We start from the raw sequence: 13,908 nt of genomic DNA on the forward strand, positions 1-13,908 counted from the left end.
TTGAGTTGATGTGAAACAGCTCAAACAATTAATCATTTTATTGATGGTAAAGATCTTGATTAGTTGTAGCTAGGGCTGAAAAATTAAACATTTTATTGATGGTAAAGATCTTGATTAGTTGTAGCTAGGAGCCACAAAAATCGAAATGGTCAAATGTGTCGCACCATAAATGAATCAGTGGTGTTACAGAGACGTCCGGCCTACAGATCCTGTTCTACAGACATGAACATGCTTGTTTGGTACAAATAATAATTTGTATAATTTTTTTCTGTGAAATGCAAAAACAACACTTCCAACTGAAATCGTGACTCGTATGATTAATATATGAATGATTTTTTTTTTTTTTTTTGCATATCGTTCGGCCCTAGTTTTAGCCCTGCATCACGTCCCCGGCGTCCCACAAACAATGACAACAACTTGCATATAAAACATTTTATTTTCTATTACAAAGCATCTTTATTTCCATCATAAAAAAACATGTTGTGTTGTGAGTACTTTGTGACTTCTATTGACAGCTGTGAGTTGATGTAACATTTAATAAAAATGTATTCCATATATTGTGACAAGCTCCCGGCAGTGCTTTCAAAAATGACTTAAGAAGAATGCTGGAGCCTGAATTGTTATGGAAGCACTTGTATAAGATCAGGCGCATCACCCAAAGCTTCAGTATCAAGTCAGAACAGGTGCATTTAACAGAACCTCAAGCTTTAGCAGGTTAGAGTCGGGGTAAGAGTGAAATTAGTGGAGGGAAGAACCGTTTAAGATCCGCACATGAGGCACTCGTCTCTGTTCTCCAGAGAGCAAACCATGGCTGCTGTGTTACGGTCTTTGATCTCCTGCTCTGAGGTCTTGTCCGGCTGCGGCTCCTTCAGCTTCTCCTTGTTGAGGGTGAACTGGATGGGGTTGGCGGCGGGCTTTGTCCTCAGGTAGTACATTCCTGTCTTCAGACCCTGCGGTGAGGAGGAGAAGAGAATATAAATACACACCGTTGTTGCATTCACAGTGGTTTGTTTTTCTGTTCCGATTCGTCCTGCAGGCGTCACTCACTTGTTTCCAGCCGTAGAAGTGCATGCTGGTCAGTTTTCCGTAGTTTGGCTCTGCGATGTGGATGTTCAGGGACTGGCTCTGGTCGATGTAGGCGCCACGGTCGGCGGCCATCTTCAGTATGGTCTTCTGGGAGATTTCCCACACCGTTTTATACAGCTGCTTCAGATCATCTGGAATCTCACCAATGTCCTGTTGAGATAATAAAAACAATCTGATCATTAAATGTTTAAGACAGAACAGTCACCACACCAGAGCAGCCACTAAGTCGATAACGAGACACCGTTTTCAGTTTTGAGAGAAATGCCAAACATTAAATGGTTCCAGCTTCTAACACATGAGGATTTTCTCCTTTATTACAGCTAGTGGTTCTTGAGAGTGAACTGAACATTTGGGGTTTTGAACATGGTGCAAAATGATTAATTGAGAAAATAATCTGCAGATTAATCAATAATAAAAGCAATCATTAGTTGCAGCCCTGCACAGTACAACTGCTTTTGAGAACCAGCAGACATTTTGCTCTAATCATGCTATAGTTACTCTGAAGCTCACGTGAGCAGATTTCTGAAGAGGGTTACCTGAATGGATCCATTGTGAGCTATCAGCTGGTTCTTCATCTCCTCGTTCCACAGTCCTCTCTCCGTCAGGTCCTTGAGCAGATGAGGATTGACGATCTGAAACTCTCCGGAGAGGACCCTGCGGGTGTAGATGTTGCTCGTGTAGGCCTCAATAGACTCGTTGTTGCCCAGGATCTGGGCGGTGGAGGCGGTGGGCATCGGGGCCAGCAGCAGGCTGTTCCTCACGCCGTGCTTGGCGATCTTCTCCTTCAGCAGCTTCCAGTCGCACAGGTCAGTGGGCGTCTTCTCCCACATGTCGTACTGGAGGGTGCCCTTGCTGACAGGAGAGCCTTCATACGTCTCGTAGGGGCCGAGCTCGGCGGCCAGCTCGCAGCTCGCCTCCAGGGCGGCGTAGTAGATGGTCTCAAAGATGTGGATGTTCAGCAGCTGAGCCTCGGGGCTTTCAAAGGGGTGACGCATCAGGATGAAGGCATCAGCCAAACCCTGAACACCGATTCCTATTGGCCGGTGGCGCTTGTTGGACCTCTCGGCTTCAACCACTGGATAGTAGTTAATGTCTATGATCTTGTTCAGGTTCTTGACTATTACTTTGGTCACATGTGACAGTTTTTTAAAGTCAAAGGTCCGCTCAGGGGTGACGTACATGTTGAGAGCGATGGAGGCCAGATTACACACCGCCACCTCATCGTGGCTGGTGTATTCAACAATTTCTGTGCAGAGGTTGCTGCATTTGATGGTGCCCAGATTCTGCTGGTTGCTCTTCCTGTTGCAGGCGTCTTTGTACAGCATGTACGGTGTACCGGTTTCTGTCTGGGATTCAATAATGGCATACCACACCTGCTGAGCCTTCACCACTCGCTTGACCCTCCCCTCCTTCTCATATTTGGTGTAGAGCTGCTCAAACTCCTCCCCCCAGCACTCGTCCAACCCGGGGCACTCGTTCGGACACATCAGAGACCAGTCTTGGTTGCTCTCCACTCTCTTCATGAACAAGTCAGGGATCCACAGGGCATAGAAAAGATCCCTGGCCCTTTGCTCATCCTTACCCGTGTTCTTCTTCAGCTCCAGGAAGTCAAACACGTCAAAGTGCCATGGCTCCAGGTACATGGCGAAGGCTCCCGGTCTCTTGTTGCCGCCCTGGTCGACATAACGCGCCGTGTTGTTGTAAACTCTCAGCATGGGGACCAGACCATTAGAGTTGCCGTTTGTGCCAGCGATGTAGCTCCCCGTTGATCTGATGCAGCTGACCGCCACACCGATTCCTCCAGCCGATTTGGAGATGAGGGCACAATGCTTCAGCGTGTCATAAATACCTTCAATGCTGTCATCCTTCATGGCAAGCAGGAAGCAGCTAGACAGCTGTGGCCTGTTGGTTCCTGCGTTGAAGAGTGTAGGAGAAGCGTGGGTGAACCACTTCTCTGACAGAAGGTTGTAGGTCTCAATGGCTGCATCGATATCTGTTTTGTGGATGCCGACAGACACTCTCATGAGCATGTGCTGCGGACGCTCGGCCACTTTGCCGGTGATCTTCAACAGGTACGACCGCTCCAGAGTCTTGAAGCCAAAGAAGTTGTAGGAGAAATCTCTGTCGTAAATGATGGCCGAGTTGAGGCGGTCTTTGTTCTCAAGAACAATGTCGAGGGTCTCCTTGGAGATCATGGGGGAGTGTTTTTTATTCAGAGGGTTGATGTAGTTGAACAGGTCCTCCATCACCTCACTGAACACTTTCTTCGTCTCTTTGTGCAGGTTGGAAACGGCGATTCGTGCAGCGAGGATGGCGTAGTCGGGGTGTTTGGTTGTGAGAGTGGCAGCGATCTCAGCTGCCAGCGTGTCGAGCTCCACGGTGGTGACTCCGCTGTACAAACCCTGAATCACCTTCATGGTGATCTGGGCCGGGTCCACAAAGTCAGAGTTCAGTCCATAGCAAAGCTTCTGGATACGAGAGGTGATTTTATCGAACATGACGCGCTCTTGGCGTCCATCTGAAAAACAAAAGAAATACACACTAAATCACCGGTGTCCAAAGTTGTCAGTCAGCAAACTGAAACTCAGAAATCAATAAAGATAAGAGTAATAGCTGGTTGAATAAATAATAACAATAATAATAATAATAAATAATAAAATAATTCATGACAAATCCAGTGAGATCCCAGTCTGGACTGATCTTAGTCAAACAGGATGTTTCATCACTTTTCCTTTAGAGCCAACACGTTCTAAATATTAATAAATCAAACTTTTTTGTTTGTTTGTTTTTACTCACTATTTTTATGTATCATTTGTATGTTTGTATGTTTGTCATCATATTGAAGTAAAAATATCTTCCTTCCTTTTCATTTTTTTTATATATATATATATATATATATATTTTATCTTATATTTATCTAATATTTTATCTTTTCCTGTTCTTGTTCCTGTTGTTTTAGAAATGTTTTTTATATCCCGAGTCTTGCTTCACCCTTCCAGAGAAAGGTCAGTCGATTATTGTGAGGAATTCCTCTTTTGGACTTTTTTTGTTTGTTTTTTTAAAAAGAAAATTGCTGACAATTGTGCGGAAGTTTTTGTGAAAGAACTGGTTTAAAACAAAGGGCTTCACACAGCATAATACATTTCACATCTATAGCATTTTGGACAGTTATTCAGATAAAACAAGACATTCGAAGATGTGACCTTGGTCTGTGGGTATTTTTCACTATTATGTGTCATCTTATTGACAAAACGAATAATTGATTAATTGAGAAAACAATCAACATACAGGCGTATCTGTATAAAACATACAGGAAGGAATCCAAGCAACAGAAACTTAAATGAATACAAAAAAGTAGGTACAGGAATTAGATTTAACAAAATCAGTACAATCAAAACTAAAAATAGTTAAAATTATAAGTACAGCTGAAAATAAGGGGGGGGGGGGCTGTGCAATATACACGGCCATTTGTTCACATAATCTTAGAGTTTTGTTTTATGGCGTGTAACTTTTCTCAGCGTTTTGTAATAAGTTTCAAATCGTTTTTCAAAGCCTTAAAACACTGGACAGACCTTTGTGTTTCCTCTTCATGACCAACCTGCAGAAGCTGAGCAAACTAATCAGCATCTCCTCGATCATAACCACGCTGTGGGCCACTGTGACATTCAGGTAGTACTGTATAACTTGGCTTTTTGGCGCCAACTATGACAAAGGCTCATTATGGCTGAGTCCATAAACAATAATCTCAATACAAAGCTGAAGTTGACGGACTCACAAAATTACATTGTGGTTCGTGTCAACGTCCACGTGGATGAGCAGGTCACTGACGCTGTTTCTCCGACTCAAGCAGCGCCTGTGAGTTTCGGTAGTATGATACAACACCTGATCCTAAAGACCGGTAGATCCGCATTACTGACAGTTAGCCATGAAGCTAGCTGAGGCCCGAGTTGCTCTGCTCCAAAACAACAAAATAAACTCCTCACCTCGCTTGATCACATGCATACTGGCACGGTGTGGTGTTACTCGTCTCCCAAGAAATTAGCAGCTCTCCGGCTACACGTTCAGGGTCTCCTCGCTGTCACGATGTGTGGCTGAACACGGTCTCCTTCCTCCCTCACAAAAGAACGCGCGAATGACTCCAGAAAATCCCGCTAACGTCGTATTTGTACGGAAGACGTCACTAATGATCAGCAGAGAGCGATATGCTGTTTGACCAATCAGAGGCAAGAGTACACGGGACTTCATGTCCGAGGACCAATCAGAGGAGTTTAGAATGTAATAATAGACTGTCAGCTTCCGCATCTGTTCTTCAAATGTGGCGGGACAGAGAAGTAGGTCATGTAAATATTAGGATAGGATGTGCAGTTTTAGTGAGCACTAGCTCATGTAGGGAATTAAATAAGTACATCGACCTGCAAAGAAAACATTTTACAGTTAACTCAGTAGAGTTGGTAATAAAATAAGTAAGGCAAGAGCCAAATATTTAACTTGGAGCAAAATTAAGATGTAAAGGCAGAGGTTATGGGGTGGAGATCTTAAAGGTTTCATCAAATCCAGCAAGAATCAGGAGTGGGGAATCATAGCCAAGAAGTTTCACAAGTATCTGATCAGGACTGAATTAAATTGATCTCCACGCCACATTGGAAAGAATCCAAGCAGAAACTGCGATGTCGTGTTGTCCTTGTCTGTCCTGAAAGACAGTTAACGAAGATCAAAAGGGATTGAACATATAATCCTGACAAACAGCTCTTTTCACTCTTGAGACATGTCTTCACATGACACAGGGCTGCCAACAGGGAAATGTTAATTCTGTAACACTACAGTGGGTGGCGATAATACTCCACCCGGTTGCAACCCGCCATTATAAGAAGTTTTGTTCTGATGCAAGATTACATTATTTTCAAATAAACCATACTTATGTTTTGTTTTGTTTTTTTCTGAACTGCATCCATTATTACAAGTACTCTCTCAGGAAAAGCATCAAAACAAATACTTATTCCTACAAACTAAAGCCAGGGAACAGAGAGGAGAATGATGCAATGATGTGCATGGGTGTGTAAAGGGAAGGGAAGTTTAAGAAACAAGTTTATAGAGACATGGTATATTATTGAAGAAGGGTTAGATCGAGGGCAGCTGGACTGAAGACGTTTCATCCAAGAAGCTTCTTCTGTTCTGACAGACTGCTGAGGAGACACGTGTATTTAGATACCAGATATATTCAGTTTACTATCATGTGTCACCGATAAAAGCATCAAATAGCTGACTAACAGATGTAGCTGTTTAATAATAAATCAAAACAAACAAAACAAAACAAAAAAATATATTTTTTTATATATATGACTGTAGTTTTTACTCCAATTCAATAGGTGGCGTTATTGCAGTACAAAGCTTTTTTTTCAACCACAATTAAAAACACAGTAGAAGTTTCGCCATTTGATCAGAGATTATACTAAACTGTCCTATAATGTGAAGGCGTAACATCTGCACATGTTTTACACGGAGGTCTGCACCACAAGAGTTATACACGTTTGCTGCTTGGTCGCTTTGATGCAGTTTTCCCATTAGCTGCTGTTACTGGATATAAAATGAGTGTAAGGCAAAGTGAAGAGCTGCTGCTCCATGAACAGCAGGAGCCAGAGAAACCCACAGAATGAATGTTTCTGTGTATCCTGGATTAACTGGATCAAAGAAGCACTTAAGTCAGTCATGTCTACTGAGGAGTGGGCTGCTGGGAGACTGGGACCTTAAAAAACAGACTAAAAGCGAAGGATGAATCATTATGTTGAGACGGGACTGTTGCAAACACAGACTGTTTCCCCCGACTCTGCTTAGTTTAGCCTCCCCTCGACTTCCTGTGTGAGTTTCCCTCCTGCGTTGGGCAGTTTCCACACGTCGCCCTAAGGACTCACTGAGCCCCGGTAAAAAGACACTGCATCTCCAGTCATGTCCAGGTCCAGTCGACGGTACAAGCCTCTGCAGCAGAGCAACGGCAGCGGCTCTTTCCCCAGCTGTGACCGGGTTCGGATGCCCCGGGCCCGGGTACTGCTGTTCTGTCTCCTCGGGTTTCTGGTGCTAGCGGTGGTGCTGGGAGTCTACTTGTCCAACGACACAACCAGTGGATACGTGAACCGCCTGCCCACCGCGGATCTGACCAAAGACAGGGTAAGAGTTATGACTGAAAAATAAACAAGGTGTTGTGTTGTCTTGCCTTTTATGTGACGTTTCACAATAACCAGATTCAGTGGTGGAAGGTACATGTAATCAAATACTGCACTTAGTTGACTTGAGTATTTCTATGTTCTGTTACTCTATGCATCTACTCCACTACACTGCTTTTTACTTTACTGCATTTATTTTATTGTACTACTGTTAAATTTACTTTAACCAGCTACAATGTGAAATATGTACACACACACACACACACACACACACACACATATATATATATATATATATATATATATGCATCTGTAATATTCCAGTTGCATAATGTGATTCTGCATAATAAGTACTTAAAGCACAATTTGCTGTTAATTTTTGTGCAATTTTACTTAAGTAACATTTTGATTGTAGAAGTTTACTTGACTTTACCTCAAGGTAATTGCTCTCATTGACCAGATGCAACAGGTGTTAGTGGTGACATAGCTGAACTATAAGTTTTGACTCAATGATTGTCTATTCAGAATAATACAGTTTATTTATTTTTATTCATGAAAACCACCAGCCAAAGTTCTCTAAATCCAAATGACAAAAAAAGGATACAGAATTAAAATCAACAAGGCAGAAACCAGTAAAACAGAAGACACAAATCTAAAATGTGCATTTTATGATACATAAGATGTCAAGCATGAAATACATATGTACATACATACAAAAATGCATATGTTAATTGATAAAAAAGTAGTTTTAATAAGTGATTTTTAGATTTAGATTGAGTGTAATAGTTGTTATTTTCCTCAACAGTTCTTTTCCTCCCTCTACTGTTTAGTGCTGTAACCATCAGTTGAATAATTTATTACTAAGTCCACAGAAAGTGAATCGTTGTAGCAAGCCAGTCACTGCCCAGCTTCTCCAGTGTGAGCATAATGCTGCTTGTCTTGGTTTTATATTAGCATAAATTCTATCGGGGTGTATTCGGGTTGGTTGGATAAAATAAACAATGTTAATATATCAGTCTGGGCTGAAGTCTGTGACATTTTTCACCATTTCCTGAAATTTTCTAGTCTAAATGATATCTCTAAAACATTTATTGAAAAATTACTCAATAGTGAAAATAACCGCTATTCGTAGCCCTACGTAGTACCATTACTCTTCTGTTTGTTCTGTATTTTGGATGTGTCGCAGTATCAAGAGAGACAGAAGGGACAATATTCATTCAGCAACTTAAAGTCACTGTAGCTGCCCAGGTGTGTCACTTCCCGCTGATCACGCGTCTCACTTCACTTGGTTTTGATGTTGTTCATCAGTCCCACGACTGCTCTTCTTTACTTTTAATTTATAATCACCAGGACAGGAGCTGCAACCACACAGCCGTGTTATGAAAATTGATTGATCTTCTGATTATTTTCTCAATTAATAATTTTGTCTATAAAGATTTCAGAAAATATCGAACAGTGTCCATCACAGCTTCCCAGTCTCTTGAACTACATGTCCAACATGAACCAACAGTCCAAAAGTGAAAGACGTAAAGTTTATTATTGCACAAAAAAAAAGTATCATATGAAGATCTTGAAGTTTGACAAGGTGGGACCTGGAGTTATTGGCTTTTTTGCTTGAGAAATGATTCCAATAATTAATCAAGCATCAAAACAGAAGCCAATTTTTTCTGTCAACCAACATTTCGATTAAATGACTCACACAGGATATCAGTCCTCAGTTGAGATAAGCATGAACTCTACAAAATAAAACCTTAAACAGGGACAAAAAGGAGAAACCTTGGGGTGTAAACAGAGTATAGATATACCAATTATATTATGGAGTAACAGAATGACAACATTACGTAAGTAAGGACCAAATATACAGTATATGTAGAATAAGGATCAGAGGAGAAGTCAAGCAGTTCTGCACCATAAAAACCTGAGAAGAGGACAAACCCTTACGTTTCATTTTCAGTGCTGTTACTTCACCTCCTGCCCTTTTCTTTATTCACAGCACATGCTGTTCCTCTTCCCACATCAGCTTTTTCATCATTGATCCTGTTATCTCTTCTGCAGTTATCCCACAAACCCAGTAAGTGCTCTCCAGCTCAACTCCGCCGTCTGGCCTCTCAGGTGGACGGGACTCGTCTGTGGGAGACTCACCTGAGGCCCATCCTGATAGAGAGGCTCCCGGGGACACAGGGCAGCCTGGCCGTACAGCAGGTGTGTCTAAAACTTGAATAGGTTCCTCTTTGATGCACATTCACTCTCTTTGTTTCTTTCCCTCATCTTTAATCCGACCTCTACTTGCTCCACTTCAGCACATCACCTCCACCCTGTCCTCGCTGTCTGCTGGCTGGTCCATAGACCCAGACTCCTTCAAGTCTCCAACCCCTCGAGGCCCGGTCACCTTCACTAACATCGTTGCCACTCTGGACCCTTCAGCCCCTCGGAGGCTGCTCCTGGCCTGCCACTATGACTCCAAGGTCCTGCCTCCAGACCCCCAGGCGCCAGAGAAGGTGTTTCTCGGGGCCAGTGACTCGGCGGTGCCCTGTGCTATGATCCTGGAGCTCGCCACTTCTCTGGATGCCCAGCTTAGATCATTCAAACAGCAGGTGTGTGTTCAGATGTGTTTTCACACGTGTGTGCTGTCATCTTGGCAGTTGGATGCTGACAGATTAGTTTCCCATTTGTTTGATCCTTTCCTGTGCGCCCTCCCATAACAAAGAGTAAAGATCTGAGCTGCTGACGAGTATTTTCTTTCTTCTTTTTTTCCCCTTAGACCCTCATTTTGTCCCTTTGCCTCGAGGCTGCAGTATAGGATAAAAAATGCTGACTCTAGGCCCCTGTATTGAATGCAGATGTCATCTGTATATAGCAGTGTCTCTCCAGAGGCTGTGCTTTATGTAGTTACTGTAGGAATACACACATACTTGCCTACACACACTGCGACAACACTGCAGAAAGAGAAACTGGCCTCAGTTGCTTGCTTTTTGTAAATTGCATTTTAATGATAATTTGCTTCTTTCCTGTATAGAAACTTCCAGTCTCCCTTCAGCTCGTGTTTTTTGACGGTGAGGAGTCGTTTGAAGAGTGGACGGCCACAGACTCGCTGTACGGCTCTCGCCACCTGGCTGAGCGGATGGCCAACACGCCTCACCCCGCAGGCTCCTCACACACCACCGTGCTCCAGGCTGTGGTGAGGAAACTGTGTTGCTCTGTACAGAAATACACGTCCTCCATGATCGTTCCTCACACCCTGATGCAGACACATGCTAAATTATGTATGATCAGGCTGAATTTAGCAGAAACACACTGCCCATTTTAAGCCCAATAGCTGGAGCTCAGTCATGTTTAATGGCTAAAAATCTAGTTACTGCTTTGTCTCTCGTGCAGTCATGTAACTTTACGCAACTGTTTCTGTGTATTATGGTTTTTCTTTACATCTCAGCAACATGTAATGTACTATGATTAAAAGGAAATTCAATATTCACTACCAATTTCCAACTACTGACTGCTGTCTTTTGACTTTCAAATCTCGCCCTAGGACCTTTTTGTGCTGCTGGACCTGCTCGGCGGTCCTGACCCACTGATTGCCAATCACTTTGATAACACGGCACGCTGGTTTGATCGTCTGATTGCTGCAGGTAGGTACTGGCTGTGGCTTTATTGTGAATATTTAAAATCCCTCGCTGTTGTATTCTCTCACTCTGCCTTCACCCCCCTCTCTCTCAGAGAAGAGACTCCATCGACAGGGCCTCTTGACATCTCACCCCTCTGAGCAGACGTACTTTAGGAAGGATGTGTATCTTGGACCTGTCCAGGACGACCACATCCCCTTCCTTCACAAAGGTGAGTGATAACACCAGGGGGGTTTCTCTCTCACCTGTTTTTAATGTACATTTTAAAGCTTAAAATATCACAAATAAAGTGTTTATGCCTGGCTAAGGTGTGAAGGCTGGTGTATTGAGAAAAGCAAAATGTAAACAGCAGATCTGTGAGGAGCGATATGGGGTTGGAGTTTGTGGAGCATTGTGGAGCAAAGTTTGACTGGCGCCCTCCTTTTCAGCTGATTCAGTCCCATTTTATTAGATCGGATTTTATTGAAATTGAGATTTGCGCTACATCTGGATAGAAACCTGGACACGATCAGTCCAGTAGCCTGCGCCTGTAGAGCATGCTCACCCTCCTCAACAGGGTGGCAGCCCAGGTGCTCATCCAGGCATTTGTCATTGTCTGTTTGGACCAATGCAGCGTCTGCCACCAGACCTCTGCAGCTGGTCCAGAATGCTGCTCTGTTCAGCCTCTTCAGTTTTCCCACACCACTACCCTTCTCTGGCCTAAAGTTCACTGAAGGGAGCTTAGGCTGTTGGTGAGACAAAACACATATAGAGACAGAGACATCACAGTGTGCTTGGAGAAATTTAATGGCATTTTTTTTTTTTACAATTAACGACTTATTGAGAAATCGAGAAAATAATTGGCAGACTACTCAACATTGAAAATAATCGTTAGCTTCAGCCCTAATTCAGTCTACCTTCCTTCATGTATAAATCATCAAATCATGATGTTTAAGAAGGTGGAACCACAAATGCTTAGCATATTTACTTTAAAAATTATGAAAACAATTAGTTAATTATCAGAGGAGCTGTAGATTCATTTTCTTCTCCACTTTCCTGATTGACGAACAAATTGAGAAAATAGGTTCCCGGAGTCTAAAAACTAAAACGTTTTTTGGGATATATACAGTATGTTCTAAGTATATTACACATGCTGTCAGTCAGCATCACTACTTTCCTCTTTCCTCTCCATCCGTCCATATAGGTGTCCCTGTGCTACATGTCATTGCCACTCCCTTCCCGCAGTTCTGGCATACGCTGGACGACACAGAGGAGAACATGCACCGTCCCACTGTAGAGAACCTGACCAAGATCATGGCTGTGTTTCTGGCTGAATACCTGGGCTTCTGAACACAAACATTAACAGATGTTAGAGGTGAAGGTCCACACAGCTGTCACCTGAAACCCTCTGCTCACTGTTACCCTGTTCTGGATTACTAGTGCTGTTTATCTCACTGGTTACGAATAAAGGACCAGGTGCACAAGAGGAGACCCCGATGAAATGAACTAAATGGAACTGGGATACCAGCTGAACTTTACCAAAGACTTGTCCCTGCTGGTCCGGTTTCCTTGTTTTCATTTAATGAATGAGTTGGAGGCCCTTCTCCAACTGTCTGGGAATGTGAAGTGGATACAGAGTCTTAATTAAAATATTATTGTAATGGCTAATGAGCATGGTACCTGAGGGGAACCTGGGAAATGTGTTTGATTTCAAAAGCCCTCTAAATTAATACTTTAGCTTAATTCCTGTTAAAACAAAATCTTAGCCTTATCCATATTATTAATCATTGATTACTATTATTAACCCCATTAATATGATTGAGATGCACTACTGACTTTTTAAAGACAGACTTCACAATCAGTTGAGCTCTCTGAGCTGCTGTGAACACTGTTCGTACAGTGAAAATGGTGACAGCTAGGTCATTTCTGTGAATAATCTTCATTTTATCTTCACATGAGTGAAGCTCCTCTTGGCCTTACAACCTGCTATTATTAATGGCTAGCTATATTATGTGGCTGTACCGCACAGTTTGTGTCTGTGTAATGATATTAGAGCGAAAGGCCAATGAATGTGATTTTACACCAAGGTGTAGGGAAAAGTCAGCAATAAAGTTTAAATGGTTTATTCAGTTTGTCTCAGATGTTGATGCACCTTTGGGAAGTCAAAAACACTAAAATGCTGACGAACATTTTACCAGCTTAGTCTCATCTTTCCTTTAACCAGCTGAAGAACATGATTGTTATAAATGTCTTGATACCATGTGGGAACATAGTGTGTAAGGATGAGTGAGAGACTTTCCAATGTGTGTCGATCCTCCGCAGGGCTTTGCAGCACATCTGTGAACTGGTATGTTGAATTTAAATCCAGCCATATGTCGCTTACTTTTAAAGTCTGTCTTATATTGTGTTCTGTGTTTAAGTCAAGGTACAATGTCTGCTGAGTCATGTTTTGGTAATAAAACTACTTGCAAAATGTTTGTTTTACTGAGAAACCAGGCTTTAAATTCAAGAAGGAGCAAAACAATGTATTGTACTATAGTGTATTGTAATGTAATATACTTGTCAAAAACAAACAACCAAGTAAGAGAAGTAGCAAATTAGACATCTGAAGGGCTGATTTAGATGAGGCCTTCACACATATGATGTAGAGGAGGTGGTGGGTGACAGAGGGGTGGAGGAGGTCTGTAGTGTTGGGGATGTGGGCTGCCTGGAGGTGACGGGTCATTGTCAGAGGAGAGGTAGACTTCTCCTGAGGGTCCTCCAGAACCAGCTGTTTGGAAACTGAAGGTAGAGCTGAATAACATAAAAATAGTGGGAGAAAACGACATTTTAATATATTTCACAACACACTGTTAAACATTACATCAGGTCCCTAATTTAACCACAAGAGGGTGCTGTTATATGTAAAAACGGAATAAAACAACAGGCTACCAATGTGTACTATGTTGGCAGTTCATTAGGTACACCTAGCTGAAACTAAGTTGAACAGAAACAGCTCTCAGTGTAATGTAATGCAGTTCAGCAGCACAACAAAGTGCATTCTCCAAAAACTGAATCAACACCTC

The 13,908-nt window shown here is 42.5% G+C and overlaps 3 protein-coding genes across 3 annotated transcripts in view; 1 reads left to right on the plus strand and 2 right to left on the minus strand.

Annotated features, from left to right (window-relative positions):
- Nucleotides 1-417: 417 nt before the first annotated feature.
- Nucleotides 418-5,227, minus strand: LOC111654130 (ribonucleoside-diphosphate reductase large subunit). Its single transcript, XM_023405018.2, has 4 exons — nucleotides 5,070-5,227; nucleotides 1,623-3,604; nucleotides 1,048-1,236; nucleotides 418-950 (listed from the first exon to the last, which is right to left on the minus strand). The coding sequence occupies exons 1-4, from the start codon at nucleotides 5,086-5,088 to the stop codon at nucleotides 759-761; spliced, it is 2,382 nt and encodes a 793-aa protein (XP_023260786.1). The 5' UTR covers nucleotides 5,089-5,227; the 3' UTR covers nucleotides 418-758.
- Nucleotides 5,228-6,510: 1,283 nt separating this feature from the next.
- Nucleotides 6,511-13,320, plus strand: qpctla (glutaminyl-peptide cyclotransferase-like a). The gene is made up of 7 exons (XM_023404997.2): nucleotides 6,511-7,248; nucleotides 9,300-9,446; nucleotides 9,545-9,838; nucleotides 10,261-10,422; nucleotides 10,771-10,870; nucleotides 10,959-11,075; nucleotides 12,048-13,320. Exons 1-7 carry the CDS (start codon nucleotides 7,030-7,032, stop codon nucleotides 12,191-12,193), a joined length of 1,185 nt encoding a protein of 394 aa, XP_023260765.1. The 5' UTR covers nucleotides 6,511-7,029; the 3' UTR covers nucleotides 12,194-13,320.
- A 49-nt stretch (nucleotides 13,321-13,369) lies between these two features.
- six9 (SIX homeobox 9) overlaps nucleotides 13,370-13,908 on the minus strand; it is a 2,942-nt gene continuing 2,403 nt past the window's right edge. The window contains exon 3 of the mRNA XM_023404998.2: nucleotides 13,370-13,636. Coding sequence (XP_023260766.1) covers nucleotides 13,462-13,636 — 175 coding nt within the window. The 3' untranslated portion in view covers nucleotides 13,370-13,461. The remainder of the gene's footprint in view (nucleotides 13,637-13,908) is intronic.

This window comes from Seriola lalandi, unplaced genomic scaffold, assembly GCF_002814215.2.
Source record: "Seriola lalandi dorsalis isolate HSWRI2012SDOR001 ecotype SW California unplaced genomic scaffold, Sedor1 jcf7180002054259, whole genome shotgun sequence".
NCBI lineage: Eukaryota > Metazoa > Chordata > Actinopteri > Carangiformes > Carangidae > Seriola > Seriola lalandi.

What these genes read in the sequence shown, in the direction of transcription:
- LOC111654130 (XM_023405018.2), bottom strand. An exon ending in CTCACAATGGATCCATTCAG is followed by an intron (nt 1,237 to 1,622) that starts GTAACCCTCTTC and finishes TTATCTCAACAG; the next exon opens with GACATTGGTGAGATTCCAGA. An exon ending in ACTTCTACGGCTGGAAACAA is followed by an intron (nt 951 to 1,047) that starts GTGAGTGACGCC and finishes TCCTCACCGCAG; the next exon opens with GGTCTGAAGACAGGAATGTA.
- qpctla (XM_023404997.2), top strand. Translation starts at nt 7,030, where the DNA reads ATGTCCAGGTCCAGTCGACGGTACAAGCCTCTGCAGCAGAGCAACGGC. An exon ending in TTAGATCATTCAAACAGCAG is followed by an intron (nt 9,839 to 10,260) that starts GTGTGTGTTCAG and finishes TTTCCTGTATAG; the next exon opens with AAACTTCCAGTCTCCCTTCA. An exon ending in CCACCGTGCTCCAGGCTGTG is followed by an intron (nt 10,423 to 10,770) that starts GTGAGGAAACTG and finishes ATCTCGCCCTAG; the next exon opens with GACCTTTTTGTGCTGCTGGA.